The 326-nt window shown below is 58.9% G+C and overlaps 1 protein-coding gene across 1 annotated transcript in view; it reads right to left on the bottom strand.

Moving 5' to 3' along the window:
* EMH_0075920 (uncharacterized protein) overlaps positions 1-326 on the bottom strand; it is a gene marked incomplete at both ends in the record, with an annotated part of 818 nt that overhangs the window by 104 nt on the left and 388 nt on the right. Inside the window, 2 exons of the mRNA XM_013499670.1 lie at positions 3-127; positions 241-326. Of these exons, the coding sequence (XP_013355124.1) occupies positions 3-127; positions 241-326 (211 nt within the window). The remainder of the gene's footprint in view (positions 1-2; positions 128-240) is intronic.

Below are 326 nucleotides of genomic sequence, written 5' to 3'. Positions count from 1 at the left end.
CTGCTGCTGCTGCTGCTGCTGCTGCTGCTGCTGCTGCTGCTGCTGCGTGCGCTACCGTTGCGGTGTGTGCTGCTGTTCCTGCTGCTGCTGCTGCTCCTTCTGCTGCTGCTGCTGCAAGCCATATGCACTGCATCAGCAACAGCTAAAGGTTTTGCTGCTGCTCTCATATCTTCCTCGTGCTGCTGCTGCTGCTGCTGCGGCTCTGTCGAGTCCCCAGTATCTGAGTCTGTTGCTGCGTACGTTGCTGCTGCTGTTGCTGCAGTTGCTGGTGTTGTTGCTATCGTTGTTGCTGCTGCTGCTGGCTCTGCTGCTGCTGCTGCTGCTGG

The sequence above is a fragment of the Eimeria mitis genome, genomic scaffold, assembly GCF_000499745.2.
Source record: "Eimeria mitis Houghton genomic scaffold, Emh_scaff4542, whole genome shotgun sequence".
NCBI classification, from domain to species: Eukaryota; Apicomplexa; class Conoidasida; order Eucoccidiorida; family Eimeriidae; genus Eimeria; species Eimeria mitis.
This window is presented reverse-complemented; position numbering and strand designations above follow the sequence as displayed.